This window comes from Cheilinus undulatus, linkage group 11 (assembly GCF_018320785.1).
Source record: "Cheilinus undulatus linkage group 11, ASM1832078v1, whole genome shotgun sequence".
Classification (NCBI taxonomy): domain Eukaryota; kingdom Metazoa; phylum Chordata; class Actinopteri; order Labriformes; family Labridae; genus Cheilinus; species Cheilinus undulatus.
In genome coordinates, this window is record NC_054875.1 from 46126821 (window position 1) to 46152121 (window position 25301).

The window sequence follows — 25301 nt, forward strand, 5'->3', positions numbered from 1 at the left end:
ACTAGGCATCTCTAGCTCTGATATTATTACACATCTCCAGACAAACATGAGAGTTTTCTGTAAAGTAAGAGAGTAAAGATTCTGCTTTTTAGCAGATTTTAATGATAGGTTTTCTACTTTTACTGTCATTGAATGAAGGTCACAATGTCACAGTTAAAAGCAGAAATAACTTAAAATAAACTTCTGTTCCTCCCTAACAGTAGAGATCAACATTAATGTTCACAGCCTTATGTTGAAGGCAGAGTGTGACTTTCATGACGCTCATGGGTGGGGCTTAAACGAGTGTTAAAACTGCCTGACAGGAGGAAGTTACTGTCAGTGTTTCAGAGCAGCGGACAGACTAAACACCACAATTAAGACTCTCTGTGAGGACATACCAACGATTCTTGGCGCTCCTTCCTCTCTACCTGTCCAACAGGTGTGACTGGTGCCGTCTCTGCTGATTCACAAGCACAAACACAAGGCTCCCTTTATGGTCATCTATGGGTGAGTGTCTGAGGAGAGTGTGCCCATGCCTGGAATCACTGTGGGACAGGATTTTTGAAAAAAAGACTGAAGGCAGTGGTGGAGGAGGGGGAGGTGGAGGACTAAGTAGGGGTCATGGGGTAGGCAGTGAGGAGGGTTCACCAATCCCGGTCCCTGTGGTTCCTCCGAAACCAAAGCAGGAGAGAGCAAATGACAGCAGCTCCATCTACATGGCTCTGTGGTCGTTTGACGCCCGGCACCATGAGGAGCTGTCGTTTCAGGAGGGGGATCTGTTCAGTGTGATGAACCGGACCGGGGACTGGTGGATGGCGAGGAGGATCGATAAGAACGGGCGAGTGTTGGACACTGGGATCGTTCCAATGAATTACCTGACCAGAGCAGAGTCCCTACAGATGCAGCCGTGAGTACTGGATGATTTTCTCTTAATACTTTCATATGTGAACTAAATGAACAAATGGATCTACTCTGATCATATCCAATCACTGCAAACTTGGTAAACTCAGCAGATTTAACTTTTGATGCAAATTTACACGATAAGGACTCAGTCAAGTTGCAGTGAGGAAATATCTAACAAAATGTCAGCTGTTTCCGATCACAGTTAACAACTACTGCAGGAACAAAGTCCCATAAAACAACTCCAAGCAAAGTAAATATTAACTCATCAGCATAAAAGTGTCATCGATCCAAGATAATGGCAGTTCTGATGTTGGGACATTGTACAAATGAAGCAATCTAAGAGGCTGTGCATGGGCTAAGAAACGCATAACAGAGCAATCAAATATGTTAAAAGAAAATGACAAGCAAAAACAGAAAAAATGCGTTTGCAGTGCAGGAATGGAGAACCAGGAAACATGAAATACAGACCAATAGATGAAGAGAAAATTCATAGGAACAATTTAAAGGTACAAATCACAGTCTCAACTACTGTTGTATTGTAACTGATTGTTTTTTAAAGTTATTTGGTAAATTTGAAAAAGGGGATGTCATGACTATCAAATCTACCAAAACAATAACAGCAGTGTTTAATCATCCATGTCATTCAGTCTTGCTTACACTGTCGCACCGAGGATCAAGGGTCAAAATCACAGCAGGGCATGTACTGTCATATTTCTGCTCTGTTGCATGAATATGTTGATACCTTTAAGCTGGAGAAGAGTTGGTTTGCATTTATATTTGGTGCATTCAGGGGATTTTTTGCCATTCTTCTTTACAAATCCTCTCTAGCTCAGTCAGATTAGTTGTGGACCATCAGTGGACGGCCATTTTCAGGTCCCTGCAGAGATGTTCGATAGGGTTCTAGTCATGGCTCTGGCTGGGCCGCTATAGGACATCCACAGAGTTGTCCTGTGTTGTCTTGGCTGTGTGCTTAGTAGGGCTGGGAAATTATTCGCAAATTAGATTAAATCATACTATGGTCTGCTACAATTTAAAATTGCAGAAGTTTAACTTGAAAAAGGTCAAAATAACAGATTACATTCATTTTTAGCAGCAGCAGAAACGTAAGGCACATTATGCAAGCATTCAAGTGACACTATTTTTTAGAATGGATTATAAAAAACTAGTGTTGTACTCAAGACCACACTATCCGTAACCAAGACTTGCCTGAGACCAGAGTGCAAGCGAAGACCATGACTTTTGAGGGTCAGGATCGAGACAAGACCAAGACAATATAAATTTATTTTTAAAAAATCAATGACAAGGTTGAACAGTTAAAGAGCATTCTCTCTTTAATCTTAGTTTTCTTTTTAATAAATCTGACAGATTAAAACAAGGCGTCTGCAACTCTTTCAAAACACACCATGCAATATTTTTTAATCTTAACGAATTTGTTAAACTAACTCCTCGTAAAAAATACATCCTTGTATGTATTTAAAAGCCACTGACAAGTCTAGAATTATTTTAAATATTTGAAAATGTGATGTTTATCCAGATTTGTCAGGTGAATGAGGCCTAAAGTATGTGTTCAAAGGTATTTCTAGCTAGATGTTGTTTTAGCAAGTGCTTCTCCTTATAATCACATTAATGAAGTTGAAGTGTAGCAGATCAGTGCTGGCCTCAACCAGTCTAGATGGAAAATCCTGAGTCCAGCCAGTCCGAGACAAGACAAAGACATTCAAAATGTGGTAATGAGACCGGTCTATGTATGTTTATGTATGTTTTTCTTAATCAAAACGAGAAGCATAAAAATGATAATCCTCTTCAAAAAATAGCCAGCTGATATGAATTATTGCCTTCAAGTTCCCACTGCCAATCACAGCTCTTCCCCCCCAACAGAACAGTCCGTTAAAATATGGCATACTGCCCACTGATCCCTGCTTGCATTAATGCTGATTTACCATACTGGCAAAGCTCAACCTCATCCACCCCAGCCTCCTCCTTTATAGCATAAAGCTTGTTGCACCCTCATTTAGATTCATGCTACTATGGATTATTTGCTTCTGAAATATGAAAGCAAAGCATGCTGTATGACTGACCCAGGGAAGATCTTTAGAGCAGAGCCTTCTCCACCAAGTAAAACTGTAGATCCATTTTTCAATAAAATGGTTAAATGTATGATGAGAGTGTTCCTGACTGATTGTAAGTTATAATATAGAACGATTTATTAAAATACATAAGATGAGGAACCTAATAATAATCACATTAAAATGCAATTGTAATATTGGAGAAAAGAAAACTGCAATTTGAGTATTTTTGAAAACTGTTCAGGTCATTGTCATATTGGAAGGTGAACTTTCGGCCCAGTTTGAGGTCCTGAGTGCTGTGGAAGAGGATTTCATTGAGGATATCTTTACTCTGCAGCATTCAGCTTTCCCTCAATCCTGACCAGTCTCCCAGCCCCTGTTGCTGAGAAACTCCCTTCCCACATGATGCTGCCACCGCCATGCTTCACTATCAGGATGGTATTGGCCAGGTGATGAGCTGTGCCTGGTTACCTCCAGACAGAACATTTAGAAACCTTCAGGTGCTATTTTGCAAACTCCAAGTGGGCTTTCATGGGTTTTGCACTGAGGAAAGGCTTCTGCTAGCCACTCTGCCATAAGGCCCAATTCGGTGGAGGGCTGCAGTAATGGATGTCCCCCTGGAAATTTGTCCCACCCCCAAACAGGATCTCTGGAGCTCAGTCAGAATGACCATCAGGTTCTTGGTAACCTTGCTCCCATCTAGCCGACTGCTCAATTTGGGCCAGGCAGTCAGCTCTTGGAAGAGTCCTGGCTGTGCCAAACTTCTTTCATTTGAGAATTCTGGAGGCCACTGTGCTCTCAGAACCCTCAGATGCTTCCCCAGATCTGTGCCTGTCAAAAATCTTGTCTCTAAGCTCTGCAGCTCTGCAGCTCCTTTGACCTTGTGGCTTGGTTATGTGCCTTTCCAGATCATTTCCAATCTAGAAACATCTCAGCAGTCACGCCCATTTCCCCTCAGCTGAAATGTTAAAAGTGGATATTAAACCATACTACTGCAATAAAGTTAGTACCTAGAATTAATTTTGGCTATCAACACCTGTTGACATGTGGGGAGAACCAAAGTTTACACACTTCCCATTCTGCTGAAGCAATAAATAACAAAAACAGAAGTGGTGAGGCTGACCGTCAGAGCCTGAGCCCCAGCTTGCAACACTGCAGTGAGACAGCGAGGTATGAACTAGGCTTTGACATTTCCCTCAGAGGGTAGTGGGTAGGACGCAATGATTAAAAAACGTCTGCAATCATGTAAACACTGGTGAAACTTTGTATTGAATAAAAAAAAAAAAAAAACATTCTTTCATCAAGTGTTGACAAATTATGGGAAAATCCCTGCAGGGGTTTTAACCCTGAACCCCAAATATGCAAAAAAAATAGCAGAGCTTTAGTATGTTGTATTTGGCAGACCTAAGGGAACTTGAATGGAGGAAGAAGGATAAGTACCTGTTAAGAATACTATTGGTGGCATGTAAAAAGAGCCTAACCAGAAAATGGTTGAAAAGGGAGACACCCAGTGTAAATGAATGGATTGACCTGGTATATAACATCTTTGTGATGGAAAGAATAACTTTTAGCTTGAGAACACAAAAACATGAGTTCACTGAAAATTGGGCAAAATGGATTACATTTGTCTCTACTTCCAGACCAGACTTCGTGTAAACTCTTCTTATGAACATTATATAAATTCCTCCTTGGTCTTTGAATCTATTCATTCTTTTTCTATTATTTTCATGTAGTTTTATTTATGTTATTTATTTCTTATTTATTTTGGACTCCCCTACCAAATCAAATCTGTAAGGTCTTCATGTTCTTGTTAACTGTATGGGTGAAGTTACACCACACAGTTTTGTATGTTTTTCTAATGTCATTTAAAACAATAAAAAAAGAATTACAAAAAAAAAAAAAAAAATAGCAATCTGATATCATTATGAGGGAAATTCTCAAGTTTTAGAAGGCAGACGTTGCATGTTGTAGGCCGTCTTTGGATAAGTTAATGGAGCAAAGCCTGCTTGAAGACGTTAAGCTCTCAATAAGATTTGTCTGAATTTTGATGGCACATTATAGCTCATGATGGTAATGAGGACTACTGCCTGATGGCAGCCTCTATGAGGTACATGACTGCAGCCGGTGGTAGCGCAGTTTAGTTTAAGTTCAAGCTGTTTTTATCAAGTCAACAGAAGAATAACATTTGCAGAGTGACCCATCAGCTGTTAGGCCAACAGCTGGTGCTTGTTAAAGTCCTGATTACACAAAGAAAATATATCGCAAAGTCTTTTTTTACAATATAGTTTAGCCTTATATTCTAGTATTGGGGTATAGAGAAAATTATGCTACAATGATCAGGCCAGTTAGTCTAAAGTCTCCTAAATGTAATCATCTTAGAGTCAGAGAGGACATTGATGCAGAGTTCAAGATGCTCTCTGTTGCCAGCAATGACCATTTAAGCAGACAACACATTGATTATGAACTACTTTCATTTAAGTACACATAACACAATCAGCTCAAGTGTCTCAGTTTCTGTCAGTTTACACTGGAAAGCAGTAAAACAGATTTTTTTATGCATAAAGCTATAAAGACTTGTTCACAGCCGTCAAACATTGATTAAAAATACCCAAGCTTTTGCCTCAGGCACCGTCAGAGCAAAATACAAGACCTGAGGCAAAACTATCAGCGTGCAAACAGCGGTTTTAACCATAATGAAGTCTGTTTCTGCACATGCACTTAAGACTCTAACACAGCACAACCCTGTTCAACCAAAGCGCCAAACTGTTGAAAAAATACCTTTGCAAGGGCCACAATCTAAAGGGTGAAAAATAGGTGAAAATGGCAATACAAATAAGTTAAAGCTGCAAAAAAGTGGCCAAAAATGGATGAACAGGGGTAAAACAGGCAGAAAATGACAAAACTGGTTGAAAAGTGACAAAAAAATGAGTGAAAAAATACCAAAAAAATGGCAAAAAGCAGCCAAAAGATGAAGGAAAATGAGTGAAAAACAACTAACATTGCCACAAACCAGCCAAAAGTTGGGTGAAAATGAGTGAAAAACAACTACAACTGGCAAAAAGCAGCCAAAAGATAGGGGAAACTGAGTGAAAAACAACTAAAATAGGCAAAAAGCAGCCAAAAGGTGGGGGAAATGAGTGAAAAATAACTAAAATTGGCAAAAAAGCAGCAGAAAGATAGGGGAAGATGGGAGAAAAATTAAATGTAATGGCAAGAGGCACCTTAAATGGGCAAAAAGTGGCAAAAAAAAGTAAAGTAAAAAAATGCAATTTGTGAAAAGCAGGATGAAAGAAGCAAAAACTGGTTAAAAAAGGGCAAAAAATTGCAAATAAGGGCAATGGAAAAATAAAGACCAAAAAATAAAGGCTGACAATTAATTTTGACAATTAAAGCCTGCTGTGTAAGTGTGGCAAACAAATTGCAATGGATAATTCTGAGGTCAAAGTTTCTTTTTTTATGGATTTCCAGGGGAATAATATTTCAAATTTAGACATAAAAGAGCCACAAATCCTCACAAAAGAGCCACGCGTTAAGTATCACTGCTCTAACATATCTAAATATACTGAGGATTTAAAGCTAGACTGTCAGAACATGTTAAAGCATGATGAAGTCAGATAAAAGAGCAACACTGGAAAAACTTTAGACAGCTAAATGCAAAGAAGAAGTGCTAAAATAGAGGAACAATAAAAGCAAAATTCAAACACAAAATTATGGATGAATAGAAAACTCCTGCAGGAACAGGTCCTAGTTTTGTTTTAAAGTGCACATGCACCATAGCTGACCAAAAACAGTACAGAGTAAGTTGTTAGATCCTTCTATTATTAAATCAGAAACCATCAGCCACTTCCTCATATTTTTGTTTTTACATCTGTTTTATTCCAGATGGTTTTTTGGTACGATGAACCGCTTCGAAGCCCAGAGTCACCTGATGGCTCCAGGAAACGATGAGGGAGCTTTCCTGATCCGGAACAGTGAGAAAGAAAACATCGGATATGTTCTTTCAGGTAAGATGAGACAGAGAGGAGTGATCCCAAAACATGAGAGGAATGGTAGGAGAATTTGTTAAAATATAAAAGACCTTTTTAAGTTGGAGAGAAGTTTTAACTTGAATTAGGGGGAATTAGAGGAGAGATGCTCTTAATCGTGGGCAGTTTTTAATTTAATTACACATGGCAACTGTGTTTTATGAAGACAAGCAGCTAAATAGCTAGTCTCTGTTTATTCTCTAGAAAGTGCTTTAGAACTCAACATCAACAGAAATCTTTTTACCTCGCAAGCCAAAATACAACCCCAATTCCAAAAAAAAGCTGGTTCACATAAACAACGTATTAGATGTTAAACTGAGACGTTTTACCATTTAATGAAAAATATAGCTTATTTTGATTCTGATGGCAGCAACACATGTCAAAAAAGTGGGGACAGGGCCATGTTTACCATTGTGTAGCATCCCCAATAACTGTCTATAAATGTCTGGGAAGTGAGGAGACCAGTTGCTGGAGTTTTGGGAGAGGAATGTTGTCCCATTCTTGTCTGGTGTGGGATTCTGGCTGCTCAACAGTCCTGGGTCTTCTTCCCCAGATTTTCATTTTCTGATGCGCCAAATGTTTTCTGTTGGTGAAAGCTCTGGATTGCAGGCAGGTGGACTCTTCTCCTGTGAAGCCATGCTGTTGTGATGGATGTGGTATGTGGTTTAGCATCATCTTGCTGAAACAGTCAAGGCCTTCCCTGAGAGAGACGTTGTCTGGATGGGAGCATATGTTGCTCTAAAACCTCTCTCTACTTTTCAGAATTGATACTTCATTTCCAGATGTGTAAGCTGCCCATGCCATAGGCACTAATGCAACCCCATACCAACAGAGATACAGGCTTTAGAACTGAGCCAGGAGAACAAGCTGGATGGTCCCTCTCTTCTTTAGTCCACAGGACACGGCGTCTGTGGTCTCCTAGGAGAATTTCCAATTTTGATTCATCTGACCACAGAAAAGTTTTCCATGTTGCCTCAGCTTTGGTCCAGAGAAGACGGCACCATTTCTGGATCCTGTTCACATATGGCTTCTTTGTATGATATAGATTTACTGTCATTCGTGGATTGTGGCCAACTGTGTTGGCAGACAGTGATTTCTGGAAGTGTTCCTGAGCTCATGTGATGATTTCCAGTACAGAGTGTTACTGACATGTTGCCAATTGACCTAATTAGTTGCAAAATACTCCTCCAGCTGCTTTTCATTGGTACCACAAGAGCCTTTTGTTGCTGTGTCCCTACCTTTTTGAGATGTGTTGTTGCCATCAAATTCAAAGAGTTAGCATCTTTGATTAAATAGTAAAATGTCTCAGTTTCAATATCTGATATGTTGTTTATGTTCTACTGTGAATAAAATATGGGTTTATGAGATTTGAATTGTTTGCATTGTGTTTTATTTACATTTTACACAGCACCCCAACTTTTTTGGAATTGGGGTTGTATATTCACAATGTCTTACATTAACAGAAAGCATGGACACAAATAGCTTCACAATGGAAATAGGGAGTTTTTCAAGTAAAGAAGTTTAGACTAGCTGCCTAAATGCAATCATAATTAGAGATTTGTTATCTCCTGTTCCGGGTAGATCTTCAGTCTCTCAGTCTTTTGTTTTTCTTTGGTATCAATGAGGTTTATGTAACATCTTGTACTGCACCAGCAGCCATTTAAAAAGACTCGGTGATATGAAACTTCAGGGAAAAGGAAGTGAATTCATCGTTGCATTCATCCCCTTCTTTTCTAAGACTTTGTTGACATGTTTAATCTCTCTGCAGTGAGGTCCAGTAATCGTGTGAGGCATTTTAAGGTCCTCCAAACAGACGAGAATAACTTTCATGTGGACCACAGCCATAACTTCAGCTCTCTGATTGACCTGGTGGAGCATTACAGCGCAAACAGCCTGAACAGCACATGTAGACTGGGAAACCCCTGCAAGAGGGTAAGACAGCTCATTCTGTTATGTTTCTATTCCTCTGCTTCTTCATTCTGTCCTTCCTCTTATTCTATGGTCAAGAGAAAAACAAGAAGTGTGGACGTGATGTCAAACAAATAGACTTGTTGCTGCAGGACTGACTTAATGTGTTTCCTTGTTTATTTATGTGCCAGGGTTGTCCTGATGCCAGATTTTAAAACTGTTATTCTATTCTAGTAGAATCGTGACACAATCTGACACCACAGAAACAAAAATAAAAGTTCTGAACATCCAGTATTGTGACATTTAGCTAACAATCGCATGCAAACATGCAAAATCTTTTAATACAAGACAGTGCCAGTATATTTTAGACAGACGGTCCTCTCTTTCTTTAGCAGAGAAAATTTTTAAAGAGGATCTGAAATATGTTTCATCTTAAACTTTACAAATAAACCTGATATTTGTTAATGTGTTTTTGTACGAAATCAAACATTTATAATGATATTCAAAGTTATGTTTAGTCTAAGTAAATCTGACCTGCGCCTCTCGGTCATTTTATCATTGGTATGATATCTGGATGAGCAAATATTAAAAAATGATGTATTAGCAGTAAATATTGGCCATATGTCAGATAAGTCAGTGGAGCTTTAGGGGGACCAAAAGACCCAAGTCTGCTGATGTACTTCCCTTTGTTTATCCTCTTAAACTTTAAAGAGTGTTGTAAGGATGGAAGTTTAAGGTCTGAACTAAACGTAGCACAAAAACTATGGAAATTAGTGTTTGGAGATTATTTCTTGCTGTAACAATGCTTCTTGGCAATAAATCTTATCCATTGGAAAGCCTATTTCCCTTTTAAATGGCAGAGAAGATTTGGCAAAATTTTCATGGGCGCAACCCACATACTCAGCTCTGCTGCTCATCCCACAAATGCATGATCCTTCCAGATGTGGCTCCATTTAAAAGGGTGATAAACAGGCTTTCCAATGATACAAGATTTATTGCCAAAAAGCATTTTTACAACAAAAAACTCATCTACCAAACACACATTTCTTTACTTTTTGTGCTAAGTTTACATTTATGCACTGATATCAGTATCGGCTGAAATGAAATTGCAAATATTGGCATATCAGCAAAAATCCATTATCAGGTAACCTGTTGCTGTACCATAACCATCAGCAGCAGCATGCTTGTGCTGTTATCTGTGTTTGTGGCCAAGGCGTTAAACAACCAGGACCAGTCCTGATATTTCATATATTTCTCTTGTGAAAACTCACAGCTTTGGTTTTCATGAAACAACAAAGAAGTGGAAGCATGACTTGGTTTAAGTCATGTAACTAAAGCTGAACATCCTGTGTGACTATTGTGCAAGTGCAGGTTGCAATCATAAGAGAAAAACACAAAGTCATTCAGTCCCAGATCCAGTAGCGCTTATTCTGAATGCTTTAGTTTGTTATCCTTATAACTAAAGAAGAGCTTTAGATTTGTTGCAAATTGGCTGATATTTCAAAGGTTTAACATTTTATAGAGAAAGATCAGAAAAAAATTAAACTGATGTCCTTGCTTCCAGGTGCTGCTTTTCCGGCATTTAAAGAGCATGAAAACAATCCAGCGATCATTCATTAATTTTATATTGAGAGCATTGGCATATTACACCGCGCTCCACATTATTATGCAAATGATATTTTTCTCTGATTTTCCTAAATAGTAATGCAAATGACAGTCAGAATATTTTTCAAGTCATCAGCCATTAGAGCATAATTCAAATGTTTTTGAACAAACTTCATAATGACAAAAATTATTAAAAATATAAATAAAAACCTCAAAATGCACTGTTCCATATTATCAAGCACAACAGCTTTTTAAAACATTTTATCGGTTGTAAAGAACTGAAAATGGTCATTTGTAGAAATTACAGCCTCAGGGGGTCATATTTACTCAAATCAAATCTATTTCAATCAAAAACATCTTAACAGGACAAGTTCCATGTTAACATAGGAGCCCTTCTTTGATATCACCTTCACTATTCTTGCATCCATTAAACTTGTGAGTTTTTGGAGAGTTTCTGCTTGAATTTTTTTTGCAGGATGTCAGAATATCCTCCCAGAGCTGTTGTTTTGATGTGAACTGCCTCCCACCCTCATAGATCTTTAGCTTGAGGATGCTCCAAAGGTTCTCAGTAGGGTTGAGGTCAGGGGAGGATGGGGGCCACACCATGAGTTTCTCTCCTTTTATGCCCATAGCAGCCAATGACACAGAGGGATTCTTTGCAGCATGAGATGGAGCATTGTCATGCTTGAAGAAAATTTTGCTACAGAAGGCACGGCTCTCTTTTTGTTCCATGGAAGAAAGTGGTCAGTCAAAAACTCTATATACTTTGCAGAGGTCATTTTCACACCTTCAGGGACCCTAAAGGGGCCTATCAGCTCTCTCCTCATGATTCCGGCCCAAACATGACTCCGCCCCCTCCTTGTTGACGTCCCGGCCTCATTGGGACATGGTGGCCATCCACCAACCATCCACTACTCCTCCATCTGGACCATCCAGGGTTGCACGGCACTCATCAGTCAACAAGACTGTTTGAAAATGAGTCTTCATGTATTTCTGGGCCCACAGCAACCATTTCTGCTTGTGAGCATTGGTTAGGGGGGACTGAATAGTAGGTTTATACACGACTGCAAGCCTCTGGAGGATCCTACACCTTGAGGTTGGTGGGACTCCAGAGACACCAGCAGCTTCAAATACTTGTTTGCTGCTTTGTAATGGCATTTTAGCATCTGCTCTCTTAATCTGATGTATTTGTCCGTCAGAAACCTTCCTCATTATGTCTTTATCTGCACAAACCCGTCTGTGCTCTGAATCAGCCACAAATTTCTTCACAGTACGATGATCATCCTAACGTTTCCTGAAATATCGAATGTTTTCATTCCTTGTCCAAGGCATTACACTATTTGACACTTTTCAGCAGCAGAGAGATCCTTTTTCTTTCCCATATTGCTGAAACCAGTGGCCTGCTTAATAATGTGGAACATGTGGAAAAGTGCATTTTGAGGTTTTTATTTTTAAATAAATAATAGTTATCATTATGGAGTTTGTTCAAAAACATTTGAATTATACTCTAACTGTTGATGACTTGAAAAATATTATGACTGTCATTTGCATTGATATTTAGATATTTAGAAAAACGTTGTTTGCATAATAATGTGGAACACGGTGTAGTCCTCACTTTATGGCCTCGATAAGTGAGTATATTATCTTTCAACAGAAAAAGCCTCAGACTCAGGATCTGAATCATTTCACGGTGGACGACTGGGAGCTTCCTAAAGAGGAGTTCACTCTGGAGGAGGAGCTGGGCAGTGGATATTTCTCTGACGTTTACAGAGGACGCTGGAAAAACGTTATTCAAGTCGCCATCAAGATTCTTAAAAGTGGTACGTCTCTGTTTTTGAGAAAAGTGTTTCTAATCGGGGCTTAAGTTACAAATAATCATATTGGTTTTGTTTATTATCATAAACAGTGCAGAGGTTTAATGGATTTAATGTTTGTACATTTGTTATCTAGAATTTAAGTGTGCAAACTATCTGAGAGAAACTGTTTTTAAATCATAGCAGTTAAAATATAAAGGATTTAAAATGTGCTCTGCAGCCTTGTTTGACGTCTTAATACAGACAATTAACTGGGGCTGCATATAAATTAGTAATCCTTAATGCTTTCTGTGGATGCACTTTAATGTGTATTGATAACAGTTGATGCCTAATCGCTCAAATGGTAAACAGAGGTGGTCTGGGTGGGATGCCTTCATTCAGACTGGATTAGTTGTGTAGATGTAATACATGCTAACACACACTAAAGAGTGCCTCTTCAGCTGACATGATCTGCATTATACTGCCAATAAAAAAAAAAAAAAAAAAAAAAAAGCATGCCTCACTAAAGTGATGGGAGTTCCAGCTCTAAATAAGGTTTGGATTAGTCTCTCAGCTCCTAAACAGCCCTTCAATAGGCACCAATCTGACCCTCCTTTAAAAAACAATAAATAGAGAGTAATAAATAGTGTTACAAAGACATTTCTAAGGTTTTGGGATTGCAGTGTAGCCACAGAGAGAGCCATTATCCACAACTGGGGAAAACTTGGAACAGAGGTGAACCTTCCCAGGACTGGCTAGAGTAAGAGAGTGCATCAACGACTCATCCAGGAGGTTCCAAAAGAACCCAGAACAACATCTGGAGACGTGCAGGCCTCACTGATTCAGTTAAGGTCAGAGTTCATGATTCAACAATAAGAAAGAGACTGGGCAAGAATGGCATCACAGGAGAGTTCAGAGGTCAAAACCACTGCTGACTAAAAAGAACACAAAGGCTCGTCTCACATTTGACTAAAAACATCCTAATGATCCCCAAGACTTTTGGGAAAATATTCTGCGAACTGACCAGACAGAAGTTGACTTTTGTTAGATAAAACTATTTGGAAGGTGTTGGTTCTGTTCCATCTGGAGCAAAACTAACACAGCATTTCCTGTAAAGAGCATCATCCCAACAGTCAAACAAGGTGGCAGTGTGATGGTCTGAGGCTGCTTTGCCTCGTCAGGACCTGGGCTACTTGCTGTAATTGATGGAACCATGAATGTCCTGCCATCAGTTCATGATCTCAAGTTCAAACACACCAGCAAGCCCACCTCTGAAAGGCTTAATAAACTTAAATCTAATAGAGATGCTGTGACATGAGCTTAAACAGGCCGTTTATGCTTGAAAACCCTCCAGTGTGGCTGAGTTAAAACAATTCTGCAGAGAAGAGTGAGCCAAAATTTCCTCCACAGTGATGTGAACGACTTATTGACAGTTATTACAGTTGTCGCCACCAAGGGTGGAACATCCAGTTATTAAGTTTATGGGAAAATTACTTTCTTACAAAGGGCTTTTTCACTCAATAAATGAAATCATCATTCAAAAACTGCATTTTGTAACAGTGTTAATTTTGGCAGCTATTTTTAATTTTAGTCTTTAGATAAAATGTCTTTTAGTTTTAGTCTAGTTTTAGTCCATAAAAATTCTTCACCTTTTATTCTTTACATTTAATCCAAGCATTTATTTTCTTGCCTTAATCTTTTACCAAATCATAGAATAGCTATGGATTATATTTTGACAGATTCCCCCACAGTAGAGAAATATCACAGATTTTGAAAGTCCAACGAAAACTAAATTACATTTTAGTCTAGTTTTAGTCATCTTGAAGAAAACTAAACTTACTTTTTGTCAGTTCTAGTCATCACAGATCTATTTTTGTTAGTCTTAGTCTAGTTTTTGTCATGAAGAAAAAGGCTTTCGATGAACATTTTTAGTCACAGTTTTAGTCCACAAAATATACACAGTTTTGTATTCGCTCAAAAAAACAAATAATGTTAACTGTAACTTAAAGCTCTGGTAAGGAGATTTAATGTTTAGCTACCCTCTCTGGACAAAGCAGTGTCTCTTTTCCCTTTGCTGATCAGTCATGTTCTTGAGCTAGCTGTCACACAAAATGCAATCTTTATTCCGTTAACAGTAAAATTAATCATTCACTGTGCATATTAGCTGGGAAAATGGGAAAATAATGAAAAGTCAGCTATAAATAGGGACTTATGTTTTGCACATTCTCATTTTTAAGATCTGGGAAAACACATTTTTGCAAAGCACTTCACCTTGTTGACAATCTAGTAGGTGTTGCATGCACATAGCAAAAACAAATCTTGCACGCTGCAACTTCTCAATTGTCAGAAGGCTCTCTGGTCATTAATGCATGCTTCTTACTTGTAATGCTGCAGGAATAAACTCACTTCACATGTCTTGCTCCTTGTTCTTCACTTGCATACTTCACATTGTCATGCTCCTATCATTATGCACTGGAGCAATTAAACTTCAAAGAGATCTGAGGATAAGAAGAAGAGAGGAGCATTTAAAGATGAGTTTGAGTTGTACTATCTTTTAATTTAAATGCCAAAATGATAAATATTCATATTAACACCTCAGAGCTGCAGGGTGTCATTGCAGCCCTTCATGAAAAAACTCAAAAAGCACATTTCTCACATCTTTTGCTCAGCTAATTAATCATCTCACTCGCTTGTGGACCCAACAGAAGCCATGTGGATATGAATGTACCGCGGCAGCTGTCCAACTGTTTTTTCCTGCCTGCAGCGTTTGTGCAAAGCTCAGCTCAATCTGACCTTTCATTTCCCAAATGCCAGTAAATCTTGGAGAGCCTGACTCAGACGTTTCCCAGTGAAACGGTCACAACCATTTCTGCCCTAATTCTTGGGCAGCAGAGTGTGAATTGTACAAAGAAAACTGACCCCTTTACTATGCTGTCTTCAATACAAATGTTCAGTGTTTGTAGCACGCTAGGTGAGTGAAACTAGGCGTGTTACAAAGGTGTATAGACAGACAATGAGCAGAGATGTGTCACTGTTATACTCACTGGTGTTTCCTGCATATTTGTCAAGTCAAGCAGGGTTGTTATGTGGAATTGAAGTGACACAATTGGATCGTTTCACTGCTGCTGTGTTGTGTAATAGTATCAGAGATTCCGGTCTTGTTGTGTCAACTTCACCGGATGATTTGGCACCAGATTAACTAATGTAGCACCTTTTTACTGTTGTTTCTATGAGTTGTTTCCATCCAACAGCTCCGTAGGACCATTTCTGTGTCATAACTAAAGGCAGAGAGTAAAATGAGGACAGGTGTTAGGTGAGTCATGTTAGGAATGTGAAGCTCAGCCTATAAAATCTCAGTCCACCAAGATGCTCACATATCTGACTAACTCTGTGACTCATTTATTGTGGAGTGATATGCAAAAATTCTCTGAGCAGGAAGGACTTTGTTTATCTTTTAATTTCCAGTGATCACAGAGCAAATCATCACTTCAAACTGCCTGTACCTGTGAAAAAGTAATTTCCCCAAACATAGTGACTGGTAGTTCCACCTTTGCCAACAACAACTGCAAGGAAGCAATTGTGATGACTGTCAGCGAGTCTTTCACATCACTGTGCACTCCTCTCTGCAGAATTGTTTTAATTCAGCCACACTGGAGGGTTTCCCAGCATGAGCAGCCTGTTTAAGATCATGCCACAGCGTCTCAATCAGATTTAAGTCCAGACTTTGACTAGACCACTCCAAAACCTTCATTTAGTTTTTTAAGTCCATTCAGAGGTGGACTGCTGGTGTGTTTGGGATCATTGTCCTGCTGCATAACCCAAGTGTGCTTGAGTCTGAGGTCATGAGCTGATGGCCGTACTTTGACTAATACAGAAACATTTAAGTGTGAAAGATATGCAAAAAAAAAAATAATAATAATCAGGAAGGGGGCAAATACATTTTCACAACACTGTATACACAAGAGTGTTAAGAAAGCACATTGTCTGCCATGAAATAAGATAATATTTCATTTATTCTTAGCACTTTTCATAATCACTACTTTTACTTTAACTCAAGTATATTTTATTTTGAGGGAAGTATTGTACTACACTACATTTTACAAAGCATCAAGTAATGAGTAAAAAAAAAAAAAAAAAAAAAAAAGAACTAAAAGCCAAAACGAGCCAACATGAAAATGGCCAAAAGTTTGACTTTGATAGCACATGTTAGTAGCGAGAGAATGATTCCACATTTAATGCTTAGACAGCTATTGCATTTGACTTTATGTTCAATCTCACCTTGTAAAAAACAACCTGGTTATAGATTGATATTGTCTTTTAGTTATTTTACACTAAGAAAAGATCATATTTTACTGTACAACCTCCTCAGGTATCAAAAGTAGCTTCTCAGTACTTGAAGTAAATTTTAAATGACTTTGTTTTTACTTCTACTTAAGTAGATTTATAGATTACTATTTCTACTTCTACTTAAGTACATTTTATCCAAAGGAACTTTACTTTTACTTGAGTACAATAGTCTACTACTTTTTCACCTCATACAAAAACAGAATAGACAATAGAACTAATTCATCTGATATTTTTTGGCTGCAGAGATCTTACTGGCAGCTGCAAACATGCAGCATTCCTCCTCATGTGATTAGACGATTTGCTGTTGTTGCATAAAACGGCTGCTTATTTTCACAACATAGGACTGTATGCATCTCACTGTTTTGTCAATGATATGCATTTGTCTGGCTGATATGAAGCTATGATTCTTTTCCCCCATCTCTTCCCTACCAAACTTCTATATTAGTCCATACCAGAGATAACCTTCCAAAGCAGATGGATTCGCCCGTTTCCGTGCTTCTCACTGGCAAATCCATCTTGCAAAGCTCCCGTCTGAATCATTTGGGCCTGGTTAGAAAGTGACGGGACCAATCAGCAATGAGGGGCAGCACTTTCAGGCATCGTGACGTATGCAAGCAGCAACAAGAGACAGGTGAAGTCACGGCGGAAGACATTAGAGCGGATGCTGCTGAAGGGCCAGTTTTATCAGAACTTGACGACATTTCTTCATTCAGAAGAACAAAGAACAGCAATGAGTTGTTTTCTTTTCAAAAACGACAAAAATCATGTACTGTCATGTTTACAGTCGCCATGGTTCAAGTTATGCAGTTCTGTACGGAGTTTACTCCTTCAGTAGGGGAGGAGCTCATTAGCAGCTACGTCATGTGTTTTTCTGCTCTGATTGGCCCGTGAAGATGTGACAGACATTTCATCCAATCACCCTCTGAGTTTTGTTTTTTTTTTTTTCAAAGGCTCTGTCCCTTCCCAGTCACTATGTATGAGTGGTTTTCCAGATGGACGTGTGAAACGAATCCATCTGGCATACCAGGTTATATTAGAGGTGGAAAAAGTAACAGACTATTGGACTCAAGTAAAAGTACAGTTACTCTGGTTAAAATACACTTAAGTAGCTGTAAAAGTACGGGTAAATAAATCTACTCAAGTAAAAGTAAAAAGTAAGTCATCCAAAATGTACTCAAAGTACTGAGTAGCTACTTTTGATCCCCAAGGGGCTTTCACAGTGAAACATGGCCTGTGCAATAAAAACAAACAAAAAAATCCAACAAGGTTATTTGTTCTAAGGTTTGACCAAACCTGAAGTAAAATGAAACAGTTGGGCCAGTCTGCAGGCCAGTCAAGTTCATCCACACCAAACTCTCTCATCCATGTCTTTATGGACCTTGCTTTGTGCTCTGGTGCACAGTCATGTTGGAACAGGAAGGGGCCATCCCCAAACTGTTCCCACAAAGTTGGGAGCATGGAATTGTCCGAAATCTCTTGGTATGCTGAATCATTAAGATTGGCCTTCACTGAAGAGAAAAGGCTGAGCCAAAACCCTGAAAAACAGCCCCATTCCGTTATCCCTCCTCCACCAAACTTAATTGTTGGCACAATTCAGTCAGGCAGGTAATGTTCTCCCAGTATCCACCAGTCTCAGACTCACCCATCTGACTGCCAAACAGAGAATAGAACACGTTTCCACTGCTCCACAGCCTAGTGTTGATGCACTTTACACAACTACATCTGATGCTTGGACTTGGTGATGTGATGCTGGCATGTAGCTGCAGAGACGACTTGAGCATATCTTGACTGGTGACTCAGAGCTAAATTTCAGAGACTTCCCTAGCAGAAAACATAATAAAATCAGCCCAGTTAGCATGATTTACTGAAACAAAAATATACTAAAACCAAATGTCAAGATTTCAGATGGGCTACTTTCAGTTTCTCCCATCATTCTTCTGCTTTTTCCTCCTTGTTCCTGTTTTCACCTTTTTATTTTTCTCTCTTTAGACTCAGAGTTAAATCACCGGGAATTTCAGAGAGAAGTCCAGATCCTGAAGAGTCTCCGCCATCGTCACCTCATCTCCCTGTTTGCCGTTTGCACGTCTGAGAAACCGTACTACATCATCACTGAGCTGATGGAGAAAGGCAGCCTGCTGAACTTCCTCAGAGGTAAACCCCATACTCCTCTTCTGTCCTCTAGGAGAACACACCAGCCACACGCATCAGTGTCAGGGTTACGGGGCTCTGCTTAAGGATGCAGTCTAATTCTTTGGTTTTCTGTCGCAGGTCCAGAGGGGCGCAGTCTAGACATCGCCGCCCTCATTGACATGGCTGCCCAGGTGGCTGATGGGATGTCATATCTAGAAGAGCAAAACAGCATCCACAGAGATTTAGCGGCTCGAAACGTCCTGGTAGGAGAAGACTACATCTGTAAGGTGGCTGACTTTGGACTGGCCAGAGTGATCAAGGTAGGAAAGGAGGAGGGAAGGAAGGTTTGAAAGTCTTTTTTAAAACCAGATAAAATTCTTAAGAAAAGCTTTATTTATTCCAGGAGCCATTTTACATCACAGAAGATAAAAAGATTCCCTATAAGTGGAGCGCTCCTGAAGCCATCAGCCACGGAAAGTTCTCCAACAAGTCAGACGTCTGGTCTTTTGGCGTCCTGCTCTATGAGATCACCACGTACGGAGGCGTTCCTTACCCAGGTCAGTGGAGTAAAAAGAAGTTTTTCATCTGACATTATGCTGACATGACTGCCTATGTTTTTTAAAAAATGTCCTTTTAAAGTCTTTTTAAAATCAAATACAATCTGCAGGCCACCCAGGTAGATGGTACAACTTGAATTCTGAGGATTTTGACTTGTATTGCAAATTGGATATGAATTGCTGCATTAAAAGGTTTTTGTCATTCTCATATTTAATAAGAAAAAAAAGTACAAAAATTAAGAAGGTTGGATTTTATTTCTAGACTATCCTAAAAAAAATGGCACTTGAATGACTGCATCATATGTATGCATAATGTCAATGCTGCAAAAAAAAAAAAAAATTAAAACTGGTATTTTGGGCCAAATTTCAGGTTTAAGAAATATTGCACCTTCTTTGATTTGAAGATTGCAGCAGGCCATATTGCAATTTTCAATGAACTGCCCAGCCCTCATCTCCTCTCTCATATTCATCCTGACAAGAGGCAGATCCAGTGGCAGACAGGGACATTTTGTTTTGTGGCCATTAATAGAAAGCTGTAATGCAGGCCGTTTTTAGAGTACATCACTCAGTCAGCATACACTATATTGCCAAAAGTATTCACTCACCCATCCAAATAATTGAAATCAGGTGTTCCAATCACTTCCATGGCCACAGGTGTATAAAATCAAGCACCTAGGCATGCAGACTGTTTCTACAAACATTTGTGAAAGAATGGGTCGCTCTCAGGAGCTCAGTGAATTCCAGTGTGGTACTGTGATAGGATGCCACCTGTGCAACAAGTCCAGTTGGGGAATTTCCCTGTGCCTAAATGTTCCACAGTCAACTGTCAGTGGTATTATGACAAAGTGGAAGTGATTGGGAACGACAGCAACTCAGCCATAAAGTGGTAGGCCACGTAAAAAAAATGACGGTGCGGGTTCAGCAGATTCTGAGGTGCATAGCGTACATAGGTTGCTAACTTTCTGCAGAGTCAGTTGCTACAGACCTCCAAACTTCATGTGGCCTCCAGATTAGTTCAAGAACAGTGCGTAGAGAGCTTCATGGAATAGGTTTCCATGGCGAGCAGCTGCATCCAAGCCATACATCACCAAGTGCAATGCAAAGCGTCGGATGCAGTGGTGTAAAGCATGCCGCCACTGGACTCTAGAGCAGTGAAGGCGTGTTCTCTGGAGTGACGAATCACGCCTCTTCATCTGGCAAGTCTTGGACGAGTCTGGGTTTGGCGGCTGCCAGGAGAACGGTACTTGTCTGACTGCATTGTGCCAAGTGTAAAGTTTGGTGGAGGGGGGATTATGGTGTGGGGCTGTTTATCAGGAGCTGGGCTTGGCCCCTTAGTTCCAGTGAAAGGAACTCTGAATGCTTCAGCATACCAAGAGATTTCGGACAATTCCATGCTCCCAACTTTGTGGGAACAGTTTGGGGATGGCCCCTTCCTGTTCCAACATGACTGTGCACCAGTGCACAAAGCAAGGTCCATAAAGACATGGATGAACTTGACTGGCCTGCACAGAGTCCCGACCTCAACCCGATAGGATACCTTTGGGATGAATTAGAGCAGAGACTGAGAGCCAGGCCTTCTCGACCTCACAAATGTGCACACTGCAATAGTAAAAGACCTTCACACAGCAATAGTAAAAGAACTTCACACTGCAATAGTAAAAGACCTTCACACTGCAATGATGCAAAGTTGGTCATTTGAGGAGAATGACGTGGTCGCTACAGGGTTTAGCTGAAACAGCTGACTCAAAGTAATGTGTAATACATGAAAGGTAGTTAAATGTAAAACCAAAATACAACTATTTACGCACATACTGATCAGTGGATGCCGTGTGGAACGCTTCATTATCATACTGACAATTGTTTAATCCTTTACAAGCCCCTACCTCAGTGAACACAAACATGTACACTCTCTTCACCACTTCTGCATTTCTGTTTCCTCTCTCTCCTCCACTTCATCATTTTTCTTTTTGTTCAACATTCAGGCTACAACAACCAGGAAACGTATGAGCAGGTGATCCGTGGATACAGGATGCCGGCTCCGGCCAAATGCCCAAACTTCCTCTATCAGATCATGCTGAAGTGTTGGAGCGCCGAGCCAGACGACAGGCCGGACTTCAAGACCCTCAAAGTCCAACTGGACAGCAGCTCCTATGAGTTAGAGCAAGAGACATAGGACTGCAGCATGGACTCATAGCCACATGGGGGCGGCAGAGAGACTGTCCATGATTGAGCTCCTTTAAAAACAAACAAGAACTGATTTTACATGGAGAAGGACTCCGATTGTGTTTGTTTACAATGTCAAAGCCTGCAAAACCTGATGTATTTAATTCAGCCCACTATGTTTTTAACTACTGGTGAATCTTACTATCTTGTTTTGATTTTTCATGCCAAAAAAATGTGCCACTTTATTTAGATGTCTGTAGTATTACAGTACAGCATTTTTGCTGGCATCAGAAGCAACAAATAAGGCCTGAATTTTTAGTAATAAAAGAGAAAAATCTGCCAAATCTACCTGGAGCTAACAGAACAGATGTGCAGCTGATGGTTTACTGTTTACAGCTCCACCTTCAGTGCAGTGAAGTGTTGTGGGAGTCGCAAAAGCTCAAACTGCTGAGCTGAAATCAGCTGAAGTCATTACAGGCTGATGTCATTAACTAAAGAACCTTTAAAATTAAAAGTATTACTTTTATTAAAAGAAAAATGAGGAAAAGGGATATTTTCATTTTTATCCTCAGAGAATTTAAATAAAAGAATCATATTTATTCAGACTTTGAGCTCATGTCTTTATAGAAATGAGAAACTTATAAATAATTTGGCAAGATCAGATTATGAACCAGCATCAACATTCATATCTGGAACACGAGTGGGATGTCTCACTACAACCTAGGATATATAAATCTCCAAATCACAGATTTTTTTTTTTTTTTAATCACAAAAGTAACTACACCATATAGTTGTTTAATAAGTTTTACGTATTTAAAGACTGACAGTACATCTGAAGTTGTGTTGTGTTCCACCACAGTGAAAGTAGAAGACTTATCCACAGTACATGTTCTCGTCTGACACTTTTTTGCCTTGTCTTCTTTTACAAATTCAACCAATCCAAACCATTCAAATGTCAAAATATCCAGCAAAAGCAGGACATTAATAGAGCAACTTTTTTAGTTCATGTCATTCAAACTTCCAGAGAGATTCAGCAATTTCCAAAAAAGTTGGAAGTGTTAAAATGAATGGGTAGAATGTTCAAAACTGGTACATTCTCATATTTTTTCACACTTGTTCAATCCCTGAAAAGTCTCTCATACTTCCACTTAAAAACTTCAGTCAAGATTGAAAATATTCCCAAGACACAGGGCTATTTCGGTATGAATCAGCCTCCTTATATCATTCAGCATTTCTTCACAGCAACCTTTTAAAGGTTCCTCATCTTATGTATTTTTCAATAAATACAAGCAATAAATTATTCTAAAATCTAATGTACACATTATATGATATAATAAACTAGGGAAAAATGATTTAGGCCTTAAACCAATATTTGATCGGGATTGTTTTGGCTCATATTGCAAATTTGATATTAATTGCTACATATTGAAGGGGATGATCATTTTTATGTCAAACTCATTTTAAATAAGAAAAACATACACATTAGTAAAGCAAGATTTTTTAATTTAAAACAGGAATGTTTGCATTATGTGTATAACATCTCTGCTGCAAAAAAGTATTAAACTGGTATTTTGACACATTTACTTTTGCGATTTGTAAATTGCATTAGACCATATTGTGCTTGGATCTACTTTACAATGAATTGCCCAGCCCTACTTTATACTCTGGAATAAAATTTATTTTTTCCAATATCTGATATGCTAAAATTTACAAATTAATTTTGCCCAGTACTGACACCGAATTGGATATTTAAATGGGCTGGACTATTAATCGCAGATTAGATTAAATCGCAATATGGCTTGCCGCAATTTTCAAATCGCAGATGGTGCAATATTTCTTTAACCTGAAATCTGTGTCAAAACACCAGTTTGAAACCCTATTTTGAAGCAGAGATAGTATGCATTACAAATTCAATCATTCAAGTGCCATTTTTTTAGAATAATCTACAAAAAAACTTACTTTCTTCATTTTTGTACATTTTTCTTATTAGATATGAGAATGATGTAAAAAATATCATACCCTTTAACACAACAATTCATATCCAATTTGCAATATGAGTCAAAATCATTACAATTTGATATTTTTTCAAAATTGTGTTGGTTATTGGATAGAATGACTTATTGCTTGTGTTTTCTGGAAAATACACAAGATGAAGAACTGAAGAAATAATTGCACTTTAAATCTCAATCGCAATGTCAGGGAAAAAATCACAATTAGATTATTTTCCCAAATTTTTCAGCCCTACTCTGGAGGGCAATTTGTGACATCCTGACCACTGGGAGAGACTCTAGACAGCCCTTTATAACGTTTATCTACTCTAACAGCATCTGTGAGGGCACTTTCATGGTGTTTTTTAAATAATAATGTCCTGTCCAAGGCAGGACATTATGTGACAAAACAAAAGTCTACCTAACTCTGTAACATGTGTGTAAAGATGGTGGATGCATAATATTAGATCTTTGATGATACCCGATATGCCATTGTTTTCAAACAAAATTTTGCCAACTCAGTTGAAGTCCCTAAAATCCCTGTCTGCTGTGTAAAAAGAAACTGAGTCACACGGAAGAGGAGGATGTCAACAGTCTGGTGGTAGTTTTATTTGAGGCTTCCCCAAATATTCATATTGTTGTCATATCTGCCAGGAAGATAATTAACTTTAAATTTATCTGATGATACTGATATCATCAGGTCCAAACTTCTAAATACACTTCTTATTTGGAGTCTTTCTTTACTCATTGTCTACGATGCTGATAAAGGTTGAGCACTAGAACGTTTGTTAAAGTCTGCACACTGCCACTGTCCAAAATTAAAGACCCATAAAGGATATTTTTCCTTGTGCTGACTGTTCAAGTTTTACTATAAAAGACTTTTTTGTTTTCAATTCAGACAAGTGAAGTTAGACACCAAAATATCAGGTATTTTTAATCACTTAACTGTGACAGAGCATGCTGGTTTGTGCCTCAGAGGTATCTAACTTTACATCCTTCTACAGAGTAACCCAACCATGTAAAGACATGTACCAGAGGTGATTAAAAAAAAGTTCATTTATAAAACAGCATTCAGACGGTTTAATGTTTCATACTTTTGCAGTGTCCACCTTTGACTAGCAGGGGGCAGCAGCGTCAAAGTAATGAAGATCTACTCTGCCCTTTCAAATCAGGGAATAGGATGTAAGACTCCTCTCAACTGGTTGAACAAGGCGAGGCAATGACCCACAAAGTCAGGTAAATCTGAGAAAAGTGAATCAGAGTTCAGTTTTCCTCATCCTAGAAGAAATTTAATTAAATTATTTTTGATATTAATGTGATGATATTTTGGAAGGGATTTGAATGTTAAAAAAATGCCACTCATCATGTTTAAATGATTGGCCATAAAGAAAAAAAATAATCATAATGAAATCAAAATTAAATGAATTGTACAACCCAATTATTAGATATTATTACTTTCTGATTGCATCATAGAAAAATGACAAAACCTGAGTGAAAGCTATACAACAGCAGATAAATAGGTAATGCTTTAAGCCCTAAACATCATTCTTTATACTTGAACAGACTTTAGACAAAGGGCACATGGAGGTAAGAGTTCCTCTAAATGTTGTTGATGTATGTTGCTGATGAAATTCCAGGTAAGACCTTGTTGTGAAACACAGCATGTGTGTGTGTGTTTGTGTCCCATTTAAACAGCTGACATCTCATCAAACACGGACTCAACAGAACAGCGACTGTCAAAGTGCTGAACGTGACGTGAACTCAGGGACTCTTTAAGGTGTTTATTAATAGTGGAGGGTTTATAAATGAATGCAGTATGAGTAAAAACCCAATTCCC

The 25301-nt window shown here is 38.8% G+C and overlaps 2 protein-coding genes and 1 long non-coding RNA gene across 3 annotated transcripts in view; 1 reads left to right on the top strand and 2 right to left on the bottom strand.

Annotated features, from left to right (window-relative positions):
- The window catches only part of LOC121517796 (tubulin alpha chain-like), a 1079624-nt gene that overhangs the window by 732118 nt on the left and 322205 nt on the right, over positions 1-25301 (bottom strand). The gene's annotated exons all lie outside the window — the stretch shown is intronic.
- LOC121517811 overlaps positions 1-25301 on the bottom strand; it is an 86946-nt gene that overhangs the window by 26395 nt on the left and 35250 nt on the right. The gene's annotated exons all lie outside the window — the stretch shown is intronic.
- ptk6b (PTK6 protein tyrosine kinase 6b) lies at positions 337-24575 on the top strand. Its single transcript, XM_041799828.1, has 8 exons — positions 337-886; positions 6831-6952; positions 8742-8905; positions 12141-12306; positions 18616-18777; positions 18895-19076; positions 19160-19313; positions 21296-24575. The coding sequence occupies exons 1-8, from the start codon at positions 483-485 to the stop codon at positions 21484-21486; spliced, it is 1545 nt and encodes a 514-aa protein (XP_041655762.1). The 5' UTR covers positions 337-482; the 3' UTR covers positions 21487-24575.

Excerpts from the sequence above, each read along its gene's own strand:
- ptk6b (XM_041799828.1), top strand. The coding sequence starts at position 483 with ATGGGTGAGTGTCTGAGGAGAGTGTGCCCATGCCTGGAATCACTGTGG. Across the intron at positions 6,953-8,741 it reads CATCGGATATGTTCTTTCAG|TGAGGTCCAGTAATCGTGTG; the intron begins GTAAGATGAGAC and ends ATCTCTCTGCAG. Across the intron at positions 8,906-12,140 it reads TGGGAAACCCCTGCAAGAGG|AAAAAGCCTCAGACTCAGGA; the intron begins GTAAGACAGCTC and ends ATCTTTCAACAG.